Source organism: Mus caroli, unplaced genomic scaffold (genome assembly GCF_978045245.1).
Source record: "Mus caroli unplaced genomic scaffold, Mus_caroli_1 scaffold_1, whole genome shotgun sequence".
NCBI lineage: Eukaryota > Metazoa > Chordata > Mammalia > Rodentia > Muridae > Mus > Mus caroli.
Window position 1 is genome coordinate 165083781 of NW_028227256.1, and position 27260 is coordinate 165111040.

General features: G+C 45.6%; 1 protein-coding gene and 1 non-coding gene across 2 annotated transcripts; both read left to right on the forward strand.

The window, feature by feature from the left end:
- The first annotated feature begins 6822 nt into the window (after positions 1 to 6822).
- Positions 6823 to 6929, forward strand: LOC115032564 (U6 spliceosomal RNA). Its single transcript, XR_003838209.1, has one exon. It is a non-coding gene; the product is annotated as a U6 spliceosomal RNA (small nuclear RNA).
- Positions 6930 to 7785: 856 nt separating this feature from the next.
- On the forward strand, positions 7786 to 26329 carry Aldh9a1 (aldehyde dehydrogenase 9 family member A1). Its single transcript, XM_021158812.3, has 11 exons — positions 7786 to 8192; positions 10321 to 10466; positions 12224 to 12353; positions 13467 to 13601; positions 14353 to 14549; positions 15129 to 15269; positions 19391 to 19579; positions 19793 to 19880; positions 22542 to 22683; positions 23801 to 23913; positions 25433 to 26329. Exons 1-11 carry the CDS (start codon positions 8012 to 8014, stop codon positions 25525 to 25527), a joined length of 1557 nt encoding a protein of 518 aa, XP_021014471.1. The 5' UTR covers positions 7786 to 8011; the 3' UTR covers positions 25528 to 26329.
- Positions 26330 to 27260: the final 931 nt, after the last annotated feature.

A 27260-nucleotide genomic window follows, 5' to 3' on the forward strand; every position in this document is an offset into this window, starting at 1 on the left:
TTTAAAAAAAAATTTTATTAGGTATTTTCCTCATTTACATTTCCAATGCTATCCCAAAAGTCCCCCATACCCTCCCCCTACTCCCCTATCCACTCACTACAAGAGAATTTTTGATTTTTTTTATAAGTCATCTACACAGCATCTGTAGTTTCCAGATCTCTGGGGCTCTTCTTGTTTTGTTGTATGTAGCCCTGGTTGGAACAGATTTCCAGTTCTCCCACTGTCTGTCTTTTGAGACAGGGTTTCTCTGTATAGCCCTGGCTGTCCTGGAACTCACTTTGTAGACCAGGCTGGCCTTGAACTCAGAAATCCGCCTGCCTCTGCCTCCCAAGTGCTGGGATTAAAGGCGTGAGCCACCACGCCCGGCGTCTGTCTTTTAAACATCAACCTCGTTCTAAAAAGCTTGTTTGTGTGTGTTATGTGCAGGTTTGTATGCAGGTGTGCCCCCCTTGTGCACATGTGCAGAAGCCGGAAGAGGGTGCTGGCTGTCCTCTTCTATCACTTTCTGCCTATTCCTTCAAGGCAACAGCTCTCCTTGGACCTAAAGCTTCCATCTTGGTTAGGCTGGAAGCCCGGAAAACTCCCCTCAGAGCTGGGATTAAAGGTGTTTGCAGGTGTTCCTTGCTTGTTACTTGGGTTCTGAGTCCTGAACACTAATCTTTATGAGGGCAGAGCAGAATCCTCCATCCCCTGTATGTTAATCTGATGTCACTTTCTCTATCCCTAACCTCCAGCTACACAGCTTGATAGTGTGAAAAGACTTGCTGTGACAGTCACAGTTATGATTAAAAGCAATTATGAGCTGGGTGTAGTGGCACACGCCTTTAATCCCAGCACTCAGGAGGCAGAAGCAGGACCTTTGAGTTTCAGGCCAGCCTGGTCTGCAGAGAAGAGTTCCAGGACAGCCAGGGTTTCATAGCGAAATCCTGTCTCAAAAGCCAAAACCAAAGCCAACCAACCAACCAACCAACCAATTATGAACTCTAGGAATAACAAAATGTGTTCAAGGAAAGGAAAGGTAGTTACAATAGACTGATTGGCTTACCGCTGATTACTCTCCACACAGAAAACGGCACATCTGCAATCTAGAGTTCTGGCTGGGACAGCAAGTCAAACTGACAGGAGAGTACGCCATAAGAGAAAAGGCTTAATGGCCTAGTCGGCCATCACTGGAAAGAGAGGCCCATTGGACTTGCCAACTTTATATGCCCCAGTACAGGGGAATGCCAGGGCCTAGGGGTGGGGGTGGGTGGGTGGGGGAGTGTATTGGGGACTTTTTGGATAGCATTGGAAATGTAATTGAGGAAAATACCTAATTTAAAAAAAAAAAAAAGAGAGAGAAAAGGCTTAGGTTCATTTAACTCGAGGGTTCCAAGAACTGGGAGCCCTGACAAGGAAATGAGATGTGGAGGAACAGTTATAGGTGATGACTAAATTGGATGAGGGACAGTATGTTATAAAGAACCAGCTAAATTACGGATGAAGCTATTATGGTCAGAGCTATTCTAGTAAGGTCTGTCCAGGCTTTGCATTTTTTCGAAAGGACACACATGTCATATGTGCCACTTTGACTCTTAGCTTCTGCTTTTAAGCAACAGCACAAAGGTCAGAGTGATCTTTTTACACTGGCTGCTTTCAGCTATTTTGTTTTTGTTTTTTTTTTTTTTTTTCTGTCAGTGTGCCCCAGGGATATCCTCAGCTCCTTCTGGCTCTGGCTCTTGCTGTCTAGCCTGTGGAGAACTACTTAACCCTGCAAAATCTTACTAGCCTTATCTATAAATTGACAGCATTTCCTACCTCCCTTTCTTAGTTGTGTACAGCTTTAAGACTGGGTGAGTTAGAAAGACCAGGAACCAGCTGTGTGTGTATAGCTACCCAGCAAAGGAAGCAGAGGCTGCAACACCTTGAGTGTGAGGTCAGCCTGGGCAACCCGGCAAGACCATGTCTCAAAACCAAGACCCAAGTCCGAACCCCAGAAATGCACTTTCCCACAGTCCCGGAAGCTCTGGTGAGGGTCTCCCTACTGCATTTTTTACTACCAGAGGCCAGAAAGAAACCAATGAGCCCCCACCCCTAGATCTTTTAGAAAGGTATTTACCAACATATGACGATGGAGCCCTCTCAACGTAAATTGCTCCCTAAGGGCCCCACCTCCCAAGACAGTCGCACTTAGAACTAAGTTCTCAACATATGACTTTTGGAAAGGATGTTTTAAAGACAAAGCAGTCTTGGTTATCATTTTGAGGGAAGAGATAGTAATTGTAAAAGCATGATACAGTTAATGCGATGTGTGCTAGTATTAAAAGGTGGGGGCCGTTAGGAGGTGGCCTGGTAGTGAGTGGGGCTAACTCATGGCTGGAGCTTGTTGATGTCATAAGAGGGAAAAGGTGTGTGGCACTATTCACAGTGGCCAGGTTAGAGGCCCGTGAACATATGAACACACACACGCACGCACACACACACACAGAGGATGTGTGGAGTAATAAAGAACAAAATGACTGTCATTTGCAAAGACACGTGAGGGAACCTGGAGATCATCATGTTAAGCAAAATAAGCCAGACTGAGAGAGACGAGTTTTACATGTTTTTGCTCACATGTCAAGTCTAGATTGTAAAATTATATATTAGTAAAAATACGTAACACACATATAATCATGGAACCACAAGTGGGGCTCTTGGGGAGAAGCTGGAAACCAGGGACAGGGTAACGTGTTAATAAGGGAGGACTTGAGCAAAGTAGATGCTCTCCATCGACAGCAATGCCATAACAAAACCTATCACTTTGTACAATGTATATACATAATTTTCTCTCCCCCCAAAATTAAGATGCAAGAGAGAAACTTCTAGTTTCCCTCTGCAATAAAAGCACTTGGCAGGAAGGCGGTGCCTCTGAAACGGGGCAGGAACACAGCTCACACTGAGTCTGCTGCTGACCCGAGTCTAGAACTGTAAGAAACCTGTTTCTGGTTTCTATTACTTATTGAGCCGAAGGCCTTTTCTTATAGCACCTAAGCAAAGACAAAGACAGTGTCTCTAGTAAGGTTTAGCTACCGACATTGTTTATGGTCAATGTAGTAATTTTTTTTTTCTTTTTAAAAAACAACCCACACTTTTACACTATGGCGTCAGCCTGCGATGCAGCACTTGGGAGGCTGAGGCAGGAGAATCATGTGTTGGAGGTCAGCTTGAGCTATAGAGGGAGCACAAGACCTGCAGACTGAGATCCTGTCTCAAAAAAAGCCCCAAAACATAGGAATTAACTACAACAAAACAAAAAGCAAATACACAAAAATCCATACATAGTGTTTAAGGGCCGAGAATCTACTCGGGGCAGAGCTTTGGCCTAACATGGAGAAGGCCAGATGGATTGTTGATTATGTTGGTTTAATCCGTAACACCAAAATTAAAAAAAAAAAAAAATCATACTTTAATTTTTTTTTTACTAGAGTGACCATGCAGTTTATTTTTAAGCTACTTACTTTGAAATACTATAGACTGGGGCTGGTGAGATGGCTCAGTGGGTAAGAGCACCCGACTGCTCTTCCGAAGGTCCAGAGTTCTAATCCCAGCAACCACATGGTGGCTCACAACCATCCGTAACAAGATCTGGCGCCCTCTTCTGGAGTGTCTGAAGACAGCTACAGTGTACTTACATATAATAAATAAATTACAAAAAAAAAAAAGAGTCCATGATTTAAAAAAAAAAAAAAAAAAAAAAGCCGGGCGTGGTGGCGCACGCCTTCAATCCCAACACTGGGGAGGCAGAGGCAGGCGGATTACTGAGTTCGAGGCCAGCCTGGTCTACAGAGTGAGTTCCAGGACAGCCAGGGCTATACAGAGAAACCCTGTCTCGAAAAACCAAAAAAAAAAAAAAAAAAAGAAATACTATAGACTTAGAAAATTATACTAAGTATTTGCTTAACTTTTGAAGTTTTGTTTTTTTAACTGACTATCTACAAACACGCACACATTTAGATAATTAAAGTTCTCCCTGGCTCTAGAAGAAACAGAGATGACCAATTATGGATATATCAGATAAGGGAGTTGATTTCCTCACAACCCTCTCCTCTCAGCTCACACAGGGAAGCTAAATGTTTGTGGAAGCCGCCTGCAGTCTCTGGGTTATTATCAGCTCGAAGATCGAATTCCAAAGTGCATGACTGTTATCTTCTTTGGAACCAGGCTGGCCTGATAAAGCACAGAAATTACTCTTGTTTAAAGTATTTTGGCTTATTTACGTATTTCTGAGACAGGGTCTCACTATGTAGCTCTGGCTGTCCTGAAGCCCAGTATGTAGACCTCCAACTCACAGAAATCCATCTGCCTCTGCCTCTTACGTGTATGTATTGCTCTTGTAATAAACCTTGTACAGTGCTTTCAACTTTTGGATCACTACCTTATATCCTGTTTAATATCATGTTAGTAGGTATTAAACCTATCCTTCAAAACTCCTGAAAAGAAAAAGACCATCTTCTCAAGTTAGAAAAGCTTGTCCAGGGCTGGAGAGGTGGCTCAGCGGTTAAGAGCACTGACCACTCTTCCAGAGGTCCTGAGTTCAATTCCCAGCAACCACCTGGTGGCTCACAACCATCTGTGATGGGATCCAATGCCCTATTCTACCTGTGTCTGAAGACGGCTGCAGTGTAGTCATATAATAAAAGCAAGCTTGTCCGATGTCGGGGCACATCCTCACTAGAGCGGTGGTTGTAATAATTCTGGTTTTGATTACTGCTTTTTCAGTAGATATTCATGAAGGACCTGATCTTAGCAATAGGCTGTGTAGAAACCTACTAGGCCCCGAGTTAGAAAGTTATTCTCTATATATGAAGAGTATAAGGGCATTCACAGTTTACATAGAATTCAGTATGGAATCTGCTTTAAGAAAAAAGGCCTAGAAAAATGTATAGGAACCAGACTAGAAAGACTTTCTTTCTTTCTTTCTTTCTTTCTTTCTTTCTTTCTTTCTTTCTTTCTTTCTTTCTCTCTCTCTCTCTTTTTCTCTTTCTCTCTTTCTCTCTCTCTCTCTCTCTCTCTCTCTCTCTCTTTCTTTCTCTCTTTGTGAATAGTTTTCTGGCTTATTGAAGAGATAACAAGAGTTATAGTCATTAATGTTCAGGGAATAAAAGTGTGTGTCTGTGGGCATGTAAGGGCGTAACTAATGTAAAACTGAACTCTTGCAATAAATAGCCTGACACCAGGATGCTCGGGGGTCGTGGGGAGGAATGGCCTTCAGTGAGAAGGTGGATTTCCAAGGACTTTCTCCTTGGGGAGCCTGGAGATGGAAAGGTGACTGAGTTATATTTCTTCTGTGCCTCCAGTTCTCTAGGAAGAAAACAGACCTGAGGGACTTTAGAGTCCCCCCCAGCTTGGCTTTACGTAAACTTCTGGGCAGGCTTTTTTTGAGGGCTGTCTTCTTTCCCCTTCCCCATCAAGTCTTTCGCTGAGAATGTCTGCCTGCCAGCTTTCACCCACCTGAGGATGCTTCTCCTTTGCCGCTCTCTGAGCCCCTGCAGTTTTCCTCCTTCTGAATTCTTACGATGACCTGATGACCCTCTGCCTTCCCCGATGCTTCCTTGGGTATTGCTAACGAGGCCGTCTATGTACGGTAGGACTTGTATTGGTTTGCGGTTTGGGGGTGCAGTCCCTCATGGAGAGGAAAGCCGGGCAGGACAGTGAGGTAGCCGGTCACACTGAACACAGAGAGACCAATGCTGACACTCAGCTTCCTGCCTCCTCCTTTTTGCTCAGCCTGGGACCCAGCCCATGGAACGGTGCTGCCTCCCTTAAGGTGAGTCTTCACATCTCCTTTAACCCAACCTAGAAATCCTCCCATAGAAATGCCTAGTAGTTTAGCCCTTAGACGATCCCCGAAACCATCAAGCCTATAATTGTTACTAACCCCACTCTTCCTAGGAAATTTACACATCCTTTAAAGTTTTTTTTTTTAAAAGATTTATTTATGTATATGAGTACACTGTAGTTGTACAGATGGTTGTGAGCCTTCATGTGGTTGTTGGGGATTGAATTTAGGACCTCTGCTTGCTCCTGTTGGTCCTGCTTGCTCAGGTCCAAAGATTGATTTATTATTATAAATAAGTTCACTGTAGATGTCTTCAGACGCACCAGAAGAGGGCGTCAGATCTCACTACCGGTGGTTGTGAGCTACCATGTGGTTGCTGGGATTTGAATTCAGGGCCTTCAGAAGAGCAGTCAGAGCTCTTACCAGTTGGGCCATCTCACCAGTCCTCCTTTAAACTTTCGATCAGCGGCACACTCTCCTTCCCCCTCCCCCCTGAAACACCCACTTAGGGAGTTTCAAAATTCGCTCCTTTTCTTGACTTTAAAAAAAAGCAGGTGCCAGAATAAGAATGAATTTTCATACCAACATTCTGACTTGATAGAGTAAGAGCAAATTTTGCTGTTGACTTTCATTGGGTTGGGTCACACTCTACTTTTATTGCCACAATTAGATCAACAGATGCCATGGTCACATTTCTGAAACATACATCAGACGATCTAAATGTAACAAATCAACATGGGATGGTTGGGCAGAATACTTTAAACACAACTGGCCACAAAATGACCAGCTGTTGTCTCTGTACCTGTCAATGATCTTGACCCAGGCCAGATGTTTCCAGATGTTTCTAACCAACCCCAACAAAAGCAGTCTTTTGAGTTCGGGCCTAGGTGTTCTTAATTGGGCACTGCTGTTTCCATTTGAGGACCCAAACCTACACATCTCAGAGGCACTGAAAAGATTAATTCGTACAGAGAGCTGAGAAAATTGACCAAAATTTTTACTAAATTAGAAGGACACATTCCATGCTCGCTTCGGCAGCACATATACTAAAATTGGAATGATACAGAGAAGATTAGCATGGCCCCTGCACAAGGATGACACGCAAATTCGTGAAGCGTTCCATATTTCTGAGCTAAGACGAAAGGATGGACTCTCCAGAGACTACCCCACCCGGGGATTCATCCCACAATCAGCCACCAAAACCCAGACACTATTGCATATGCCAGAAAGATTTTGCTGAAGGGACCCTGTTATAGCTGTCTCGTATGAGGCTATGCCAGTGCCTGGCAAATACAGAAGTGGATGCTCACAGTCATCTAAAGGATGGAACACAGAGCCCTCAATGGAGAAGCTAGAGAAAGCGCCCAAGGAACTGAAGGGGTCTGCAACTCTATAGGTGGAACAACAATATGAACTAACCAGTGCCCCCAGAGCTCGTATCTCTAGCTACATATGTAGCAGAAGATGGCCTAGTCAGCCATCATTGGGAAGAGAGGCCCCTTGGTATATTGCAAACTTTATATGCCCCAGTACAGGGGAATGCCAGGGCCAAGAAGTGGGAGTGGGTGGGTAGGGGAGCAGATCAGGGGGAGGGTATAGGGAACTTTCAGGATAGCATTTGAAATGTATATAAAGAAAATATCTAATAAAAAAAAAAAGAAAAAAAGAAGAACACATTCCCTAATACTGTGCTTTTAGGTCAAAGAAATACAGTAAGGAGAATGTTGCAAAAGGCTGCAGGCCCAGTAGAAGGAAGTCTCATTACCCTTCCAGGAGCTCCTTGGGGATCTGGACCGGAGGACTTGGGTGGTGTGGTGTTCCACGTTCTTGTCTATGCCAAAGGTCTTCCTGTTCCAGCCCCTGAAGCTCTCACCCGGCCCTTAATTATGCTGACTAGGCCCAAGCTACTCACTCTAGGCTCTCATTGGCCGTCCTCCCGCGCCACACCCCCTCATGGCACGAGGCCACGCCCCTCCCACTGTCCCTTCCTCCCAGTGGGCTCTACTGGGCTCTCCTTGAGGGTCCCGGGCCTTCACACTCACGGTCCACACCTCCCCGAGGTCCTGTTCCCTAGTGGTCCACACCTGCCCAGCCAGGGTCGCCTCTTTCCCTGGGTCACGCCCCAGAGATTCCGCCCCTCGCCACTCCCTCCCCTTTTACCGCTGCTATCTCCCCCTGCTGGGGCTTCCGGATGCCTTGCACACGTAGCAGATGATTCTCGGTGCAGTCGGTTCTGTGCTGACCTCGCTCCTCCGCATTCACCGGGCTGCAGCAGTCGCCGCCATGAGTACTGGCACCTTCGTCGTGTCGCAGCCGCTCAACTACCGCGGCGGGGCCCGTGTGGAGCCGGTGGATGCCTCCGGCACGGAGAAAGCGTTCGAGCCAGCCACCGGTAACCGGGCGCGGGGCGGCACGCGGGTGGGGTGGGTCTTCCCCGGCCCTGTGCACTGAGTCTGCTGTCCCGAGTCCTTCCGAGCTCTCCGCCAAGGGTTGCTGAACTTGCGTGGTCGCAGCACGGAGCACAGAATGTTGGGGAGGCTCCTGGAAAAGAGGGGGCGCTATGGGTGCGGTGGGGTGCTCTGGGGGGGGGGCGGGAGTAACTACCTGGCTGGAGCAGGAGAGTCTGGCGTAGAACCTGTGGGTCTTTTGAGTTTTGAGAGCTGGGCCTGCAGGAGAGTCTGCTACTGGGTTGTTGACTCACAGGTGATTTCTGTTATGCATGATCCACATGACCTTCCCCCTTCTAGTGCTGGGATATTTCTGAACTTCGATGAGAGTTGGGAAAGCAGAGGAAAAAAAAAAAAAAACCAGCAGCCGACAACATCTGTTTAGCTTTAGTGCCTGCTAGCTCTCAAGGTTAACAAGAGAGGAAACAAAACAAAACAAAACATTGAACATGTGTAGTCACGTGTAGTGCTTACCACTGTTAATTAATGAACTTATTCGTTATCTCCACGTAGTTTCCACCTATGAGTAGTGAGAACTTTCATGCTCTGCACACTTGGCAGATTTTAAGTGAATATGTATTTTACGGTATTATTAGCTGTAATCACGCTGTTCATTAGATTTCTACAGTTCATCCTTGCAAGCACTTACTGCTTTGGAGCAAACCCTTAGCACAAACTAAGGAGGAAGCGAGTTCTTTGTTTCTTGGACTTTGGGTTAACTTTTGTGTTTGTTTTGATTATTCTTATTGAATATTCTGGGCAGGGAAAAAAAAATGTGTTCTGTAAACCAGAAGGGCTTGTTTAGTGAGAGCATAAAAGTACACTGACCTCCATGATGCAGTGATTTGCCAGAATCTGAACTGATGGGAGAGGCCATGATAGCTGGGAAGAGTTTCTCAGCCCGCATCCCTTTACAGGCACAGAAGCAGCATTGCCTGCAGGCAAGCTCTGGCCATTGCCTTTACTCACAGGCGATCTTCAGCCATTCTGGTTTGTCCAAGAAGTAGGTTTATGAAATCTCAGGAATTCCTTGTGAAAAGAAACTGCTGAAGACCTTTTGTTGGTCGAGTTAGTGGGTTATGATCCTTCAGATACTGGCTTAAAAAGAAAAAAAACACTAATCTTTCTTTCTTTCTATTTTTTTTTTTTTTTTTTAATTTTTGAAAGACCATTTTATTTATATGTGTACACTGTTACGGTCTTCAGACACCCCAGAAGAGGGCATCGGATCCCATTACAGATGGTTATGAGCCACCATGTGGTTACTGGGAATTGAACTCAGGACCTCTGGAAGAGCAGTCAGTGCTCTTAACCCTGAGCCATCTCTCCAGCCCCAACACTAATCTTTCTGTTATGATGGGGATGGGAGATTGAGACTTTACGAAAAGACTGGCCTTTCGAGACTAAAGTTGCTTATTAACCTTATTCACCAAGTAGTAGTCTGATTGTCCCTGATTAGAACACAGATAAGGGACAGTTTACAGTAATAGACTGATGACTTTCAACTTGGATTTTGCAAGACTGTCAAGATTCTGAGTCAGTATTAAGAACCATCACAAAATGACTTCTAGAAGGTCAATGTTAGTAAACCTTTTTTTTTTTAAAGAGGTATTTCTTTATTATATGTAAGTACATTGTAGCTGTCCTCAGACACTCCAAAAAGAGGGAGTCAGATCTCATTATGGATGTTGTGAGCCACCATGTAGTTGGTGGCATTTGAACTCAGGACCTTTGGAAGAGCAGTTGGTGCTCTTAACCGCTGAGCCATCCCTCCAACTGTAATGTTTAGTAAACGTGGCTATCAAATAGAGGAGGGCATGGCCTCTTAGTCTCAGGCTATGGTGAGTTTTAGACACGGAATCGTTTCAGTAGTTTTGTAATGTGGTTAAATTCTTGTTTTTATGGAGCTAGATCTGCAACCCTCGTTGGAGTTTAAAGGGATTCCCAATACAAAAAAAGCTAAGAACTAAATGAGACCCTGGGAGGGATCCATCCTCCAGAGGATGCTGATAGAAACCTCTCCGATGCATCGCAACTGCTTGAGATGAAATCGGCTCTCCCGCTTCTTTCTAGGCCGAGTGATTGCCACTTTCGCGTGTTCAGGAGAAAAGGAAGTAAACTTGGCTGTTGAGAATGCAAAGGCTGCCTTTAATCTCTGGAGTAAGAAAAGTGGCCTGGAGCGCTGCCAAGTCCTCCTGGAGGCTGCCCGGATCATCAAGGTGTGTACTGCTCGCTCGCTCGCTGGGTTCCTTTGGAGGAAGTGCTGCTCGCAGGGCTCTGCAGATAGACTTGGATGCAGCTTTGGGTCGTGGCGTTTCTGGGCAAGGGAGAAACGTTCCCACCCACATGCCCACCTTGGAACGTGAAATAAGCTTCTACCGTGTGCCCTATAGACAGTTCCCCTTGGCCTGCTTTGTTTCTTGAATTTGTTTTGAATTATAGCATGATCTTTATGGCTTACTTGCTTTTTACAAAATTTTTAATTAATTTTTATTTATATGAGTACACTGTAGTTCAGACACCCCAGAAGAGGGCATTGGGTCTCATTACAGATGGTTTGAGCCACCATGTGGTTGCTGGGAATTGAACTCAGGTCCTCTGGAAGATCAGTCAGTGCTCTTAACCACTGAGCCATCTCTCCAGCCTGCTTACTTGCTTTTTATCTTAAATTAGTTTTACTTAAAAGTGTATTTACTTATTTATCTGTATGTATATGTGCATGACTGTATGTGTATATGTATTTATACATGTATGTACAGGTGCCTGAAGAGGTTGGGGTCGGTGTAGTCTTGATCTCTGTCCAACCATACTTTTTGAGATGGTTTCTGTCAGTAGACCTGGGGTTTATCAGTTTGGCTACATTGGCTTGTCAGTGAGCTCCAGGGATTTGCCTGCTCTTGCCTCTCCAGTGTTGGGGATACGGCTCTGGTGCTGGCATGTCTGGCCTTTGTGGGAGCTGGGGATTGGAACTCAGGTCCTTTTGTTTATATAGCAGGCACCTCACAGACTCAGCCATCTTCCCAGGCCTGGATGCTTGCTTTTAACGTGTGCCTGTTTTTGATTTTTTTTTTTCTGTTTTGAGAATATTTAAGCCTTTTTTTTTTTTTTCCTGGTGTGTTTTCTACTAGGTATACTTCTAGAAAAATTCAAAAGAATAGACATCAAAACATGAATTGTATCTTTGGTGGGAATGTAGGGTGGGTTTTTTTTTTTTGTGTGTGTGTTTGTGTGTCTGTTAGTTATGCTGTGAGAAACCTTGAAGAGTCTGAGGATTAACATGCTTGCAAGTGAGTGTATACGTATACTCAAATATCTGTATACACACACATCAGTGCACACATGTATTCTGATAGAACACATGACACTTTGGAGATTAGAGAAAAAAGAGCTTTGTTACAGCCTGTACATGCTGTGGGTTGCACCACAGGGAGTTAGTGTATCTAAAGGCCTTCCCATCCTCCTCCAGGGAGGTACTGAGATTAATTGGTTATCAGTCAAGTCTCTGAGATGGAGAAGAAAGGATGGCTACAGTTATTACCCGGGAGTATAAACTGCTGGCTTCAGGAACAGGAAGTCATAGCCCCAAAGGTCTCTTCCTTGGGTAATGTAATCTCTGTTTTCCATGGCCTTTGCTCTTCAGTTGGCCTGCCTGGTGTCTTTGTTCAGATAGCCTGGGCCATGCCGAAATGTCTGAGAGTATGCTGAAATACGCGTTCTTACTTATACACATGCACAGAATAGTGCTTAAGACTTTCCATTTCTCTCAGATACTGAGTTGAGGTTGTGTTCTGAATCTTTGTCGCCTGATGATGACGAGGAGGCTCCTCTGTGGCAGCAGGTTTTTGTCTCCCGGTGTGGCACCATTCCTCTGTAGGGTCTCATTGCAAACGCCCGACTTTTCTAGGCTTAGAGCATGAGCGACATGTTCTGTTTAAACACCGTACTATGTATTCAATCTCCTCTGTTCTGCCCAAAGGAGCGGAAGGATGAAATTGCCACCGTGGAGACCATCAACAATGGGAAGTCCATATTTGAGGCCCGCCTGGATGTTGACACTTGCTGGCAGTGCCTGGAGTACTATGCAGGGCTGGCTGCGTCCATGGCAGGTGAGCCCTGGCCTGGCCTGGCCTCAGGTGACAAGAGGGCAGAAGAGCAGAGCCCAGTGGTGAAGGGCAAAGTCGCAAGTTCATTGTCACCTTTTGGGTGGCTTAAAAGTTACCTTATCATTCTTAGATAAGATGGGGGTGATAACACCTCATTTCCTGGCTTTTGAGGATTCAGTGAGATAGTACATGTCACCGAGCAAACAGCATTGAGCAGACCGAGACACTAGTTTGTAAGAGTCCACGCCGTGCGTGTCATTGTTTAAGTTAAGTTCGTAGCTGGGCCAGGATTGTAGCTAAGTTGGTTGACTGCTTGCCTACTGTGCATGGAGCCCTGGGTCCAGTTCCAAATATGGCATATTCTTTAGTGTGGTGATGCCTACCTGTAATCCTAGTATCTAGGAGGTAGAGGTAGGAGGACTGGAAGGTTAAGGGCAGCCTCAGCCACATAGTGCGTTTGAGGCTAACCTGAGCTAAATGAAACGTAAAAATCAAATGTTTACAGCAGTTCATATTGAGTGGGTTTTAGGGCTCTTAGACGTCCTCTGCTGCTGAGTGTCCCCTTGTTTCCATATTATTTTACCTAAGTTATGCGCTAGACCTCAGGAGATAGTTTTTTTTTTTGTTGTTTTTAAGAGTTTTTTATTTATTTTTGAAATGAGGGCTTGCTATGTAGCCTTGGCTTATCTGGGTCTTGCTGTATAGACCAGGCTGGCCTTGAACTCACAGAAACCCACCTCTGTCTCTGCTTCTCTAGTGATAAGATTAAAGGCACGCACCACCATAGCTGCCTCACTTTTACTTTTTAAAATTCTATGTGTATGGCTATTTTGCCTGCATGTGTATTGTATGCCGCTTGCTGGCCTTTTATCTGTGGTGGCTAAAAGAGGTGTGGGATCCCCTGGAATTGGAGCTGCAGATGCTTTTGAGTCACTATGTGGGTGCTGGTAACTGAACCTGGGTCCTCTGGAAGAGCAGCCAGTGTTCTTAACCGCTGAGCCATTTCTTCAGCCCCCACAGGAGATTCTTAGAGAACTAAATGAACTAGGATGAGCTAGAATGCGCTAGTGAAATTGGGAGCATAGACTGGCATCGTTCCTTCTGTTTTACCTCTAGGCGAGCACATTCAGCTCCCAGGAGGGTCCTTCGGCTACACCCGAAGAGAGCCGCTTGGGGTGTGTGTGGGGATAGGAGCATGGAACTACCCCTTCCAGATCGCCTGCTGGAAGTCTGCTCCCGCTCTGGCTTGTGGTAAGAGTGAATGTCTCCTCCACAGAGAGCCTTCCTCCCCCACTCCGCTCCAGTAGGACCTTCTGCTTCTTTCTAATGTGCTCTAGGGCAGTCAGATCCCTGAGGCTGTCGCCCTGCCCCTGCTCTGCCTCACTCCTGAAGGAATTAAAGGTTGAGGTTCCAGGCCCTGTCTTAAGTGTCTCTATTTTGCATCTGTCTAGTTTGTCTCTGACATAGGATCTGCGGTGTCGTCTAGGCTGCCCTTGTGAGTCAGCCTCTCTAGTGTTAGAATGAAAGGAAATGAAAGTTTCTGGTCTCTAACTTTTATAAAATGAGACTGACTATCCCTGCTTTACACTGAAGTTGCAAGCTTTAAGTGGGATAATACACGTGCCGAGACCTTGATACTCGAGAACCCAAGGTAGGAAAACAAGATGTGTCCTTTAAAAAAAGCTAATTAATTTCAGGTTTTTTAGTATCTTTTGTCCGTGTATATGAGTCTTTTGCCTGCATGTATATATGTATACAGTGCACATTACTGGTACCTGAAGAGGCTAGAGCAGGGTGCTAGAGTCTCTGGATCTCAAGTTACAGCTGGTTATAAACTAACCTTCGTGTGTTGGAAACTGATCCCAGAACAGCAAGTACTCAACTACTGAGCTGTCACTCCGACCCTAGACATTTCTGTTATTAGTAACACCTTTGGTGAATTTGGAGGACCAGGAACCAGCTGGAATAGTCTAGTCTAAGAGCAACATTTGGTTTTCTACAGGTAATGCCATGATCTTTAAGCCTTCTCCCTTCACGCCTGTGTCTGCTCTGCTCCTGGCTGAGATCTACACCAAAGCGGGTGCACCTCCTGGGCTCTTCAACGTGGTGCAAGGTGGGGCTGCCACAGGCCAGTTTCTGTGTCATCATCGCGAGGTGGCCAAGATCTCCTTCACCGGAAGTGTGCCCACTGGCGTGAAGGTACAGATGGAACCAGGTTTATCTTAACAAATGGCTAGCTCTGGCAAAGCTGACCCAGCCTACTGTGTAGTTTGCCTATTTTGGATTTCCTAGTTTGTATTGGGAATGGGCCAGGAAATTCTGCTGGTCCAAAGTTTCCTGTGCAAGGGTGAAGGAGAAAGAGAGCATGCATGGGTGGTCTGTGGTGGGCCAAGTGGGGTAGAAATTCTCCTCCCTGCCTAAGGAGATGATGTGTTTGAGGGACGGGGGCCGAGGCTGCGCTGGCACTTCTCTTGTTTAGTGAGTTAACCACATCATATAGAAGGAAGAATATTTTCTCAGGTTACTTCAGAGTCATTGCTTTGACCAGAATTTACGTCCTGGCCATGAGAGCCCTGTGAACCGTCAGTATGTTTCAGATGAACTCCTGTGTCAGGGTTTGAAGTAAAGTTCTGTAAATTCTCATAAGCGTTTGCCAAAGAATATTTTCAGTGGATGAAGGGCTCAATCGGATCACGATGGCTGGTGGGTGCAGGTCTCGTTGACCTTGCTACAGGCTAAGTTAGGCTAAACTTCTGAATGTCTTGCTTTGTTCTGTAGATCATGGAGATGTCTGCTAAGGGAGTCAAACCCATTACTTTGGAACTTGGGGGCAAATCTCCTCTCATCATCTTCTCAGACTGTAATATGGAGAATGCTGTGAAGGGGGCCCTGATGGCCAACTTCCTCACACAAGGACAGGTATGCACTCTTCCTGACAGGGCGGGGAGGAAACTCCCCTCCTCTTCCCCCATCAGCACACTCGACACCCTGGACCCACTTTGAGAAGTGCAGGATAGTTGCGCAAATAGTACAAAGCTTCCGTTGTGTCCTTGATCTAGTGACCTAGATTGCTGTCATACATTGGTTCCCAACCTTCTGAACACTGTGACCCTGTAACACAGCATCTCATGTGGTGGTGACCTGCAACCATAAAGTTATTTCCGTTGCTACCTCACAACTGTAATTTTGCTAATGTTATGAATTGTAGTGTGAATAGGTATTGCGATAAGGCTTTGCTAAAGGGGTTGCGACCCACAGGCTGAGAACTGCTGCAGAAGCTACCATGTCTACCCTTCTCTCAATCTGCTTACACACATATTATATAAATGCTAAGTTTTCCTGTAGTGTTTATAGTATTTATAGATACAAGGTCTGTAACTATGAATTACTCCAATGTAGCCAAAAAAGCATAATCTTTTATATAAAATTACCACACTGTAACACACACACACACACACACACATACACACACACACACCATTGTCAGTATTCTTACTTGTGTTAACTTTCTGATTTTTTCCATTTTTCCATCTGTAACCTTTACTAGAACTTGACCGCTTATTTGACTAATATCTTAGTAATTGAAAATAATTTTCTTTTTTTTTTCTGGGACAAGATCCAACTGAAGGGACTAACGTAGTACAGGGGTAGAGCACATGCTTACCATAGGGTCTGAGGTAAGAGCCATAACACCACAGAAAGACAAAAGAACAAGCCAGAAAAACCCCAGAAGAATCCACTGATGAGATTTAGTGTTTTGCTTGTCGTCGTCCCCCCCCCCCCCCCCCCCCCCCCCGCGCTCAGTTGCTGTTGGTTTGTAAAAAATTCTTTAGGCAGATTTTATCTTATGTATGTGAATGTTCTGCCTGAGTGTATGACTCTGTACCCCATGTGTACCCGGTGTCCCTGGAGAGCAGAGGAGGCATTTGGTGCCCTTGAATTGGAGTTCTAGAGGGTTGTGAGGCAGCCACCCTGTGGGTGCTGGCAGCTTACGATGGGTCCTCTGCAAGAGCAAGCGAGCCGTCTCTCCAGCCTTGGTTATTGTTTCTCTAAACCATACGTGTGTATGTGCTGCAGTGTGCTAATCTATGCATGTAGAAGGCTACATAGTGGGTAATTGGCATGGTTTAGGTCATGAGTGTTGGTGTTTTGAGACAAAGTCCCTCCGAGTAGCCCAGGCTGTCCTCGGACTCCTAGCTTCCCAAGTGCTGGGATCTCAGGCATGTGCCACCATACTGGGTTTTTCCTCTCTCTGACCCGAGAAACTTCTTTGATTTCTGGCACATTTAGGTCTTGTAGATCCATCTCGTTCTTTTTCCAACTGAACTCTGGAATTAGCTGTCTGTCTACAGCCCTGGTTTCAGGGAGTGGGAAGCGTTACTTAGAAACCCAGCTCTTGGCTGGGGATGTAGCTTGGTGGTAGGATAAATGCTTACCCTGCACCTGTGAGATCCTGAGTTTAACCCCTATAAGCCAAGGGAAGGAGCAACCAGGATTCCAGTGCCCGGCTCTTGACTGCTGCTGTGGTGTCCATGCTGCTCAGCCGGGGCTAGGGAATGCATGACTGTGTGTGTGCAGACACGGAGCTGAACACACCTCCCTTCCTCCAAGACAGAGTTTCTCTGAGTAGCTCCCCTCTCTCCCTGTGCGCGTACACACACACACACACACACACACACACACACACACACACACACCTACCTTGCCTGCCTCAGAACTTGCTCTGTAGACCAGGCTGACCTTACTCGGAGATCTGTCTACCTTTGCCCCCCCTCCCAAGCACTCAAGCACTGGGATTGCAGGTGTGCCACCATCACCCGGCCCCCTTTTTTTTTTGTATCTGTATTAAGCACAAATTCATTCAGTAAGTCATTGTGGCCCTTTTCTTCTTCCCTGTCTATATTTGTAGTTTCCTTTTCTGATAGTGACAGATTTTTTTTTTTTTAATCTTTTCAGAGCCAAGGACCAAACCCTGGGCCTTGTGCTTGCTAGGCAAGCGCTCTACCACTGAGCTAAAATCCCCAACCCCAGACTTAGGTTTTTTTTTTTTTTTTTTTTTTTTTATCCACAGTGTATTGAATCACCTGGTCCCAGAGTAGCATTGTGAAAAGTAAGCCAAGTTAAAAGTTTCAGGTAGCCGGGAGGAGGTGGTGGGGGTGCACGCCTTTAATCCCAGCACTGGGGAGGCAGAGGCAGGCGGATTTCTAAGTTTGAGGCCAGCCTGGACTACAGAGTGAGTTCCAGGACAGCCAGGGCTACACAGAGAAACCCTGTCTCGAAAAACCAAAAAAAAAAAAAAAAAAAAAAAGTTTCAGGTACTTTATAGTTCTTTTTGTCTTTGGCCTGGATGAGTACTGCCTTCTAAAGGCACTGGGTCTGTTCTGTCCTCCCTGGCTTCAGTCTGCTTATGATGCTCATTTAGAAGAGCAGGTCCACTGGCTTCTGCTTGTATGTCACTTGACGTGTCTTTTCCTCTGCCCTTTAAAGAGTTTTAAGATCTGTTTTCATCAGGCAAAACATGACCATAGTTCCAAATGTGAAACATTTTTAAAGAGCCCATCCAGGGCTGTCAGTCTCCACCCCTCCTCCCCACTCGTCTCCCCTGCTCCCCTCCCCCTTCCCATTCCAAGACATTGGTGCTTGTTTCTCCTTTTCTGTGCTGCTCTTTGAACACAGCGACCATATGTTTGTACAGTTTGGATTTCCTCTACTTTCTTTTACAAAGGGAAGCAGGTTAGAAGCTCCACTTTTTATATATAATTTTAATATGTCGTGGACATCCATTGAACTTCATAGGGATCTATTTCTGGGACTCTGCTCTGTTCTACTGTATGTTTGTGTGGTATTTGAACCGTATTCATGTTCATTCTGGTGAGCATGACTGGTGGTTATTTACAGTTTTAGAGATAGAGAGAATGGTGACTAACCCTCCCCACCCCCATCCCCTGTAGGGTTTCTTTGTGTAGCCCTGACTGTGCTAACTCCATAACCTGCCTCTGCCTCCCGAGTGCTGGGATTAAAGATGTCTCCATCGCCTGGCTTAAAATGCTCCTCCATTTTAAAAACTGGGTTGAAGATTACAGCTCTCAGCCTCATCTTACTTTTAGCCCACACTTTAGGAACAGCCAGAGTGAGCAGCCGGTGACGCAGGACTAAGAGAGGTTCCGTCCAGTCCTGTGCCCGATGCGGTAAAGGTCTTCAGAAAAGTTCAGTAGAGTAAGAGTTAACCATTATGTTAAAGGGCAGATCATGCATGTAGAATGTGTGTCTAAATCACATGTAAGATCCTTCCTAATTACTACGGGCAGTTTATATTTGTTTGTTTGTTTGTTTGTTTTTTCGAGACAGGGTTTCTCTGTGTAGCCCTGGCTGTCCTGGAACTCACTTTGTAGACCAGGCTGGCCTCGAACTCAGAAATCCGCCTGCCTCTGCCTCCCAGGTGCTGGGATTAAAGGCGTGCGCCACCACTGCCCGGCTCAGTTTATTTTTTTTTTAATAATTTGTTTTTATTTTGTGTGCCTTGGTGATTTGCCTGCATGTATGTCTGTGAGAAGGTGTCAGATGCCCTGGAACGGAGTTACAGACAGGTGTGAGCTGCCATGTGGGTGCCGGGAATTGAACCCAGGTCCCTGGAAGAGCAGCCCATGCTCTTAATCACTGAGCCATCTCTCCAGTCTCTGTGGGCAGTTTTTTTAGAAGTGAAAATATTCTTGAAAAAAAAAAATGTGTTATAGGGCTGGAGAGATGACACAGCAGTTAAGAGCACTGGCTGCTCTTGCAGAGGACCTGGGTTCGATTCCTAGCACCCACATGGCAGCTCACAGTCATTAGCAACTCTAGGTCCAGGAGATCCAGTGTCCTCTTCTGGCCTCCGCAGGCACCAGGCACGCATATGGCGCACAGACATAATGCAAGCAAAACATCAAATACATAAAATAAAACATTAAAACAATGTATCTTATCGCCTTTAAGGTTGTTAGGTAGTTTTTCCCTCTTTTTTTTTATCCCATATGCAAATTTGTATCTCACGTCTCCTTTAGGTCTGCTGCAATGGGACTCGAGTCTTTGTGCAAAAGGAAATTGCTGATAAATTCATAAATGAGGTTGTGAAGCAGACTCAGAAGATAAAACTTGGAGACCCCCTTCTGGAAGATACGAGGATGGGCCCACTCATCAACGCCCCACATCTGGAACGAGTCCTCGGGTTTGTCAAGTTGGCAAAGGAGCAGGTAAGAAGTGACAGGAGCTCAGAGGGCAGGGCGGGTTACGTCCTGGCTCCTTATCCTGTTCCTCTTCACTGACAGCCGTGGTTGCTGTCCCTGAGGGTCCTGCTTTGGGAGGGTAAATATGCATGCATTTGCTTGGGCTACATTTTGCCTTTTGGGGCCATACATGGATTTATGTTCAATACAAAAGATGCCTGCCTTTTCTCTTTCTCTTAGGGTGCTACTGTGCTGTGTGGTGGAGAGGTGTATGTACCAGACGATCCCAAATTAAAACATGGATATTACATGACACCTTGCATTTTAAGTATGTCTTGTTCGTTTTTAAATAGCTGGGATTAAATACCAAGTAGCTATAAGTGAATATTTATAACCTATGTAATGTCACGGGGTAAGGGTTGGCAGGTTGAATGGTCCCACTACCCAGACTTGCTTATGAAGTAAGTCGTTACTCTTGAAGCCCCCAGGTGCCCCTGCACTAGGGCAGCCATATGAATTGGTTTGCTGGAGACACGTCTTTTGGGAACACGCTTAAACACACACACACACACACACACACACACACACACACACACACACACACAAAAGCCCTAAAGCTCAGAAATACTTGTTTGATTAAAATAATTAGGGTAATGACATCTTCAGTAACTATAATCAGTATAACAAAACCAATTTGTCAGATGTAATTTTGGTAAGTTTTAGTACATCTTTTCACCCGTATAACTCTGCTTTGGGGCTGGAGAGATGGCTCAGTGGTTAAGAGCACTGTCTTTTCTTCCAGAGGTTATGAGTTGACTTCCCAGAAACCCCATGGTGGCTCACAACCATCTGTAATGGAATCTGATGCCCTCTTCTGGTGTGTCTGAAGAGAGCAACAGTGGACTCATATACATTAAATAAATAAATAAATAAATAATAAAAAATAGATACCCAAAAAAACAAAACTCTGTTTTGGACAGTCAGGTATACATAGGTATCCTACTCAAACCGATTCCAGCCATTGCCCTGGTGCTAGTGTGTTACCTTTCAACCATGGCACGATGCAGTTTAGCTAAAGGTATAGCCACTGATGTTGAAAAGCTGTGAGCCTAATATCCAGACCGTGGACCAGGGAGGTTGTAATTGAATGAGTTAACAAGTAGGGAAAGTTTATGTGTTGTTAAGTGAAAGATAATGGGTTAAACAATAAAGTATGCAATATTATTCTAAATTTGTTGAAGAGCAGGTTTGTATGTGTACAGGAAAAGAAGGAATGGAGACTATATTAATAGAGTTCTCTGTGTGCTGGGACTAATTCTTGTGATGCTGGAAGCTGGCTTGTGACTTCACATATGTGTGACTTGGAAAACCTGCTAAGACAGATTTCTGGTCCCTGCCTCAGACCTCTGACTGTCATTCTTAGAGCCTTGGGCGTAGAGATGTGCGTTGTCACAGACCCACTGCTGACCTTTGTACAGGACAGGTTAGGACTGGCTTGAGAGTCTGTCTTTAACTTGCTTAAGATTTCAGAATTGGTCTGTGTTTCAGGGAGGCATGCTTCCCGATGGCACGTGTCAGCTGTTCCTTCCACTCTCCAGTGTAAAGCTCACTGCCCACAGAGCCATTTGTGTAGCCAGCCTTGTAAGCTGATAAATATTTTCAGAGACGGTTGGGTAATTGTTTTGAGTAATAAAATAAAACATACATGTGGATTATTATTAGTTTTCAAAGACTCAGAACGCAACCAGCTATTTGTAAGCACAAGCTAAGTATTATATGAGGCACTGGTGTCTCTCAGGTGCACCTCTAACCGACCTGAAGAGATTTTCTTTTTCTCATTTTAAAAATGTATTCTCCCCTCCCTCCACCCCTCCCAGGTCTGAGGAGATTTTAGAGTTGCTTGTTAGACTTTATAATGAGCCAGGGTTGCTAACAGGACTCCAGAGCTCCTTTTCCAGCTCCCCGTCCCTTACACGTGCAGCTACCTCCAAACGTCCTGTGCAGTGTTGCTTGGAGACTCACAGGGGCTCAGTGCTGCTCCTTCTCAGAGTCCTAAGCACAGAACCCAAATGCCAAGCATGGATTAAGTCATTGTAGGCAGTGAGTTGTTTGTAGGAACATTAAGTACAGATTTTACAAAGCAAATATGCTTTTATGTATTTTCAAATTTTGATTTTTTATATTGCATTTATATTTTTATATTGCATTTGTGTGTGTGTGCATGCATGTGCGTGTGTGTCTTGCATATGCATTTGCATGCATAGATGAACAGTGCCTGTGCAGGCTAGAGGAAGGCATTGGATCCCCTGGAGCTGGAGTCACTGGTGGTTTCCAGCTGCCTGATGTGGGTGCTAAGACACAAACTTGGGTCTTCTGCAAGGGCAGTGAACCTTCGGAACCACTGAGCCACCTCTCCAGCCCTTGCAGCTTTTTATAGCATTGTTTCTACTTGTAATTACATGAGAGAATCACTTAAAAAATGTGACAAATGGAATAAAAAAAACCTATATGATATTTTAACAGAAATCCTGTTAATGTTGTATTTTTGGGTCATTTTCAGTGAGTATTTTTATGAACATCTTCTTACTGTTGAAAAGCACGGCTCTGAGCAGCTTTATAAAAGTTGCTGGTTGGGGTGTGCCTGGTCTGTGGTGATCATTTCCTCCTCTTTGGGTGTCAGTCTGCTGCCTTTGCTTTCATCAGTATAGGTAATGCTGTAGTGAAGATCTCTGTAAGTGAGTCTGTTTGCCTCACTGGAGACTTCCTTAGGAATCCTAAAAGGCGGTTTTAGAATCGCTGAGGATAACCCTCTAATATTTTTAGCCAAAGTGCCATGCCGAAGGAAGGTCTAATTGACATCCACAGTGGCGATACCCTGTTGAATTTTTCCCCCTAAAGCCACATGTCTCACTGTTGACTAAGATACTGTGTTCTGGGTCTATGAGATTGTGGTCCCCTCACTGTCTGGTTTTGTTCTGAATGCTGGCAGCTAATTGCAGAGACGACATGACTTGTGTAAAAGAAGAGATCTTTGGACCAGTCATGTCCATTTTAACATTTGGAACTGAAGCCGAGGTTCTAGAGCGAGCTAATGACACCACTTTTGGACTAGCAGCTGGGGTCTTCACCAGGTATGTGGATCAGGACATCTGCAGCATCTTAGGAGGGAGGGGTTATGGGATCTCTCGAGTGTGTAACCATTGTCATTGCTCCCCACGTTGCTCTCATTAGAGATTAGAGCCACCAGCATCTCTGCTTCTGTGTGTTTTCTGCTGCTGAGGATCAAACTGAGCTACGCCCCTCACCCAGTGTGCTTTTCAGTTTAGTGGATGCCAAGGCTGCATTTGGCACTCTGCTTGTCTGAGTTGGAGACTTAGTGCCCTTTGTGTGTGTTGGGGGAGGGTACTGAGGACTAAGCCAGGGGCCTTGCACATAGGAAACAAGCGGCCCATATCGAGCTGTCTCCAGTATCCCCAGACCTTCTTTTAACTTATTACTTTGAGTTAGGTTCTCTAAGTTGCCAGCACCGGCCACGACGGCTCTGCAGTGCAGGCGGGCCTTGGGCTGACTCAGTTGTCCTCTGACCACCACAGATGTGCAGTGTGTATGTGCACACAGATGCAGGTGCGCGTACACTAGTAAAAAGCTCTAATTTCTCCATGCCTGTCTCAGCCATCCTCCTGGCGTAAGGGGTTTGGTTTGCACTTCTGTGGATTTCCTTTTGCTTTTGGCTATTTATGCTTAAGGAGGCTTTGTCTAATCCAGGGTCATGGAGACAAACTTCTGTCCTAAAAGTTTTATAGTTCTGCTATCTGTGTTCCATGTGGGTGAATGCATATGTATGGAGTGAAGGGCTCCACCTTTATCCCTGTGTGTGAGGCTGTGTAGTTGCTCCCACACCACTGAACAGTGGTGCCCTTTACTGCCTCCTGGTTTATAGATTTCTTTCTTTTTTTTTTTCGAGACAGGGTTTCTCTGTGTAGCCCTGGCTGTCCTGGAACTCACTTTGTAGACCAGGCTGGCCTCGAACTCAGAAATCTGCCTGCCTCTGCCTCCCGAATGCTGGGATTAAAGGTGTGCACCACCACACCCAGCGGTTTATACATTTTTAAACCTGGTCTTGTCTGAAAGCACTTTGAACAGTTTGAAGAAACAACAGTTTGCCAGGATCTCAGGACCGTCAGAGCTCACACTCTGAGGTTCCCTGAGGAAATCTGCTAATAACCAATACTGTCTTTTCCCTAACAGGGACATCCAGAGGGCGCACCGGGTGGCGGCTGAGCTGCAGGCTGGAACGTGCTACATTAACAACTATAATGTCAGCCCAGTGGAGCTGCCCTTTGGTGGCTACAAGAAGTCAGGTGAGGCGGAGGAAAAGCACAGACAAACCAGATTTGCAGGGATGCCATTCTAGCCAGTGCCAGCTCACCAGCATTCTAATTGTGACCTGGCACAGCCAAGGACATACAGGACACTCAGTCCTCCCCAGCCTCGCTGGAGTGCAGGCCAGCCACCGCCAGACAACAGCTCTTATGTAATGTGGCATGTGAACTGCTGATCAGTGCGTCTTGTGGGCAGTGTTAACTTTTTCTTGCTCTGAGCATTAAGCACTCCTGTAGGGCTTCCACATCAGGCATGCCCATCAGTAGGGCTTAGGTGTCTCTCAAGTCATAGTCCAGAGAGCTTGTATTAATTGATTTTCTCCTTTGGGTCCACATTTGAGATTCAACACAACTGTCTGATCTGGATGGCACCAAAATGGTCCCCTAAGCTACTGCTCCTTGATTTCTGTCACCACAGATGTGTGCTCTGGAGAGTCGGGGTTTGAAGCAGAGGTAGTATAGCCATTGCTTTGAGTTTTTTTCTCTCTGTGTGGTGCCTATATTCATTTATTTCCTATACTTCTTTTCATTTAAACTAAAAATTGGTTTGAACACAGTTTTGAGAGTCCAGCTGGTTTGAACACAGTTTTGAGAGTCCAGCTCATAGTCTTTGGCCACCTTACTATTAGGAAGAGTGATGCTGTGGTGGGGGTGGATAGTCTATTCTCATAACTAGTGCTATCCTTGCACTCCCTAATGATACTCTACTAATCATGGTTTTTATTACTGGCTAGTGTTTAGTATAGGGCATGGGCCTTAGGGCCCCTAACCCCAGGCCGGTTTTCATTCCTTTTGGGTAAGACAACAGTGTGTGCATGATAAGAGAGAAAGGGCTAGATCTGAAGAGAGCCTGGCCTGATATGCTTAGTCAGTGTGGGCTTGGGCACAACACAAAGTCCAAGCATGGGACTTTGGCAACCTGAAAGTCTGCTCTTTGCACATGCTAACGGTTAATAAATCTTGTTACATAGTCAGGTTTTAACAGACATTGCTTTTCAGGGCTGTCAGGTTGATTGTTGTAGAGGCTGCTTCTAACGGGCTTCTTGGTTTTTGTAGGGCTAGGGGTAGGGAGGATGGAGAACACAGTCTCACGTATCCAGGGTGAGCCTTGAACTCACTGTATAGTGGAGCAGAGTTCCTTTTGCCCCATCTGTGTGAAGTGCTGGGGTTATAGGAATGTGAGACTATGCCCAGGCTAATGGTGCCGAGGACTGAACCCAGGGCTTTGTGCTTGGTAGGCAAGCACGCCACCAACTGAGCTATTGCACCTGCTGTTAGCACGCTTCCTTCAAAAGACTGAACACTTTTCAGATGTTCACACAGAGTGGCAGGCACTGAAGCAGGTACTCGTAAGTGTCCTAACACTCGCTGGCCCAGCTCCGCAGAAGTACCTGCTCTGAGGACGTGCTCCCCACCCTGACCAGCAGAGTCTGCCTTTGATGCACTGGGACTCCAGACCACTGTACGGCCAGCTCACCCTGACCCCGTGTCTTTTCAGGATTTGGCAGAGAGAATGGCCGTGTGACGATTGAGTACTACTCTCAGCTGAAGACGGTGTGTGTGGAGATGGGCGACGTGGAGTCAGCCTTTTGAAACCCAGTGAAGCCTGCTGACGTAGCCAAGCTGTGGAATGAGTTGACTGCCTTGACAGGCAGCATAACTGAATAGCTTCTTACATCCAGGCTCTGGGTCATTAGTGTGATAACGGGTCAGTGTTGTCCTCTGTTTTACAGTCACCTTCCCAGTTTCAAAATGTGCACAAGTGCCTTTCAGATGGTAGCCAGGTAACCTGTTGCTCCAGCAAGTCCCTGAGAAATATGTGGACCCCAGAAGCATGCTCTTCAGACATAGGCAGGCCACAGCTCTGCTCTTACACATTTGTCCCACCAACAATGGCAGCTTTCTAGTTTGCTTTAAAGCAGGTCTTCCTTCCTGGGTTCCTGGTGAATCAGTAGATATACATTCTTTGTTCATTGACAACTAAAAAACAAATTCTTAAAGCTTTTATTTGGAGCTGGGCAATGGTGGGATGTGCCCTTAATCCCGGCACTTGGGAGGCAGAGACAGATGGATGTCGGAGTTTAGAGCCAGCCTGGTCTACAGAGTGAATTCCAGTCTAGGAAGGACTACATAGAGAAATCCTGTCTCAAAAGAACAAAAAACAAAACAAAAAAAACCCCATAAATAAATAAAAAAATGTAAAAAGCTGTTATTCTTAGTATTTGTGGGCTATGTGACTCAGTGGCATTTAAACAGCTGTGTTCTAACTGACTAGCAAGACAGTTCAGTGGGTAAGGTCTTATCACTTAAACCCAGTGACCTCAGGTTTATCTCCAGAACCCACCCCTCCCCCATATCATACACTGCACAATAATAAAATCTTTCTCAAACGCTGTGTTTTTCTGTCCTTTCATTGAGAAACCGGACCACCTGGCTAGAGAGACAGGTAGTTGGTGGAGTCGGATTTTACGCAGATAACTGACTTGCTTCAGTAAACACTCATCCTGTCTTCCACAGCCCTTTATCTCTGGTCCTTGCAGTACAGCCTGTGGCCATAGAACCGAAGAGAACCTTTAGAATGTGTGAGTTACTTGTATGCTACCATGACAGTGAATTAAAAACCTATTACACTGCTGATCTTTTTGCCGTCTTAATTTGAGTCTCATCTTAAGGCTGGGTAGGAGAGAGGAGAAAGCACCAGGCAGGGGGAGGTGAGCCCTGCCAAGTACAAAGGGCAGGGTGGGGCATGACGACTTTTTGTGCCCTGTCCTTCCCTGCAGTGGGCAGACCTTGTAACTGCAGACCGCTGCAGTTAAGCCCAGCCCAGTGCTCCTTCTGGGGACCAGTTACATACAGTGACGGTGGCATTTAGAGATAAGGGATGATTGCTACTAGGCCTCTCAGTCTCTTGCCCTTAGATGGTGAATCATGGCCGTTCGCACCAGAATGCTGGAAGCAGCCTTTTTTAGTGTTATTTGTCCTGACATATTTATGAATCCTTGTTTTTTTTCTTCACACATAAAGACCCATTTTTGTTTTCCTTCTCAAGCTTGGGCGGGGGGAGTTGACAAAAGAAATCAAGCAATTAAACAGCAGTGAGATTACAGTGAGCTCTTGCTTAAGCCCGCTGCAGCTTTTACCTGCAGTTAAGAGAAAGCCTGTACACCTCATCATGACCATCCACACTGTCTGGATGTCTGATGTCGTCTCTTACTCTCCACTTGCTCCTCTGGGTTCTCTGCCAGGCTCTTCCCTCTTTAGACCACATTTTCCAGCTCGTCATCTTACAGGTTCCTTACACCACACCCTAACCTCTGTTCCAAGGT